General features: G+C 53.0%; 1 protein-coding gene across 1 annotated transcript; it reads left to right on the forward strand.

The window, feature by feature from the left end:
• Positions 1 to 631: 631 nt before the first annotated feature.
• LOC143019445 (uncharacterized) lies at positions 632 to 1,887 on the forward strand. Its single transcript, XM_076175079.1, has 2 exons — positions 632 to 701; positions 838 to 1,887. The coding sequence occupies exons 1-2, from the start codon at positions 696 to 698 to the stop codon at positions 1,870 to 1,872; spliced, it is 1,041 nt and encodes a 346-aa protein (XP_076031194.1). The 5' UTR covers positions 632 to 695; the 3' UTR covers positions 1,873 to 1,887.
• The last annotated feature ends 241 nt before the right edge of the window (positions 1,888 to 2,128 follow it).

The following is a 2,128-nucleotide window of genomic DNA, read 5'->3' on the forward strand; positions in this document are numbered from 1 at the left end:
CATGAAATACGGAAATTTCATTTGAATTTATCTAATAATACAAAATAAAAGAATGCAAAATACAATACCGACAATGTAAGCATTTAAATTTTGTGTTAACTATGATCCAGTAATATAATCTTTCCTTCCCTTTTTAGATGCACGTCCAATCTTGACGACTGTTAACCACTGCTAATTCTTTATAAATTCAATTTTCTTTTCCCAAATATTGGGATAAGAGACATCATTTGCTCCTCAAAAGCCCATGTTATCCTTCTACACTGTTATTAGTTTTTAGTGTATTACCCCGAGGTACATAAGAACATAAGAACATAAGAAATAAAGGAGACTGCAAAAGACCATAAGGCCTACACTAGGCAGCCTAATGCTCTGTTTGCTTTATTTCTGGCGCTAAGTAGAACTGTAAACATTCCACTTATCGGCTGAAAGAAACCTGCACAGCGAAGCTATAGCGATAATCCCATACCACACTCCTGGTCATATGGCCATTTCCCGAAGGTTGAGTGTGGTTTGAATTTTCCGCCAAAATCATCGGAAATTTAAAATTCCCGGCTCTGTGCAGGCATGCGCATTGTCGACCCCACCTCCCCCTCCCTATCCCCTCCCTTCTTACCCGGCTAGCTCGAGCCGGACGTCGTGTCACTTAGCATCGCGGAACCAGACGAGTCGGTCACTCCACAACCCACCTTCTTTTCATGCCGGTAAGTCTGGTTCCTGCTCGTGCTCGTGTGTTCTCGTAGGGAGCCCTACCTGTTCTCCTGCAGTTTTTCCCCTTCGGTGTTGTGTCCAGACACCTTTGGGACACCCCTTCTATGATTATCATTATTCTATTTTCAGACCAAACGCTTGTGTGTGGAATCCGGCTGCACAGCCAGGATCTCGTCAGACGGCCACCACGACCTCTGCTCCCGCCATGCCCCTTGTTTCTCACAAGCTGGCTTTAACCCCCTAGCCTGCGTTGTGTGCAAAGCGCGGGTTGAGGAGATTCGTGCTGCTCCTCCCAAAACCCGTTCCAAGCTAGCCGCCCTCGAACTTCTTCGGGAGGCATGGCACAGAGCTCGGAAATTGAAATCCGCTGACGACCCCCCCCCCCTGGTGTGGGCGGATCCGGCGTTAGGCGTGGAATTGGGCCTCGTTCGCCCTCGCCATCCGTCTCCCTATGTCTCCGAGACTTCCGTTGGTGGACAACCTGGGCCTCTCGGAGTACAAGGGGACGAGTCTGATGTTGCGGAGTATGGTGTCCCCGAGCGTCCTCAGGCCTCTCGGCAGCCCCATACATCCGACCATCAAGGGTCCTTAAAACCCTTACGGCTTGCTTTGTCAAGCACCCCCACGAACTCGTCTTCCTCCCTAGTTCACTCACGTGAACCCGGCAGGAAATCTCGCTCGAAAAAGAGGTCTGCCTCACCGAGGTCCAGGACGCTCAGCTTGTCCCCACCCTCCACAGCCTCTCCCCCCAACTCACCCTCCCTTCCTCGCTCTCCTTTTCCTCGCCGTAAATCCCACAAGGGCAGGGAGCCGGGGGACGAAACGAGGGGAGAGGGAACTCTGGCTGCCCAAGTGGCTGCCCTCCTTCCGTCCCTGATAGGCCCCGTCCTTGAATCGGCCCTATCACATTATCCGGCCTTTCAGACCGCGCAAATCATAACGCACCCCTCTCCAGAGCAACCTCCTATTGAACCTACGGCTCTAGCCCCCCCTCCCACTCTCCCTCCTGGTCCTTCCCTCCGCCCCTCCGTGCCGGCGACAGGTATAGGACTAGAAGGCCCCTCTCCGGAGGAACCCCCCAATCAGACGTCCGTCGGGTTGGACGGGGTGGAGGACCACTACAGTTCTTCTTTACCTTATCCTCCTACCATGACGGACTCTTGAGTTCACCCCTTCTCATGGTGTGACCTTCCCCGGTCCTGGGAGTACTCGTTTGGAGAAGATCACAAGCTAGTGGCCTGGTCTCCCGACTACTCGCTACTGGAGGGCTGGAGGAGGAGAGATGACGTTATCCTAAAGTGGGCCAACGACGCGGAGGGGGCTAAGGTTCTATATAAGATTCGACCCCTCTCCGCCCCGGCCTCCACGCCCTCCAGGATTTCCACCTCTAACACTCTGGACGCATTAGGTGCTCTCCTGG

Source organism: Oratosquilla oratoria, chromosome 37, assembly GCF_046742065.1.
Source record: "Oratosquilla oratoria isolate Oo_2021 chromosome 37, ASM4674206v1, whole genome shotgun sequence".
NCBI classification, from domain to species: domain Eukaryota; kingdom Metazoa; phylum Arthropoda; class Malacostraca; order Stomatopoda; family Squillidae; genus Oratosquilla; species Oratosquilla oratoria.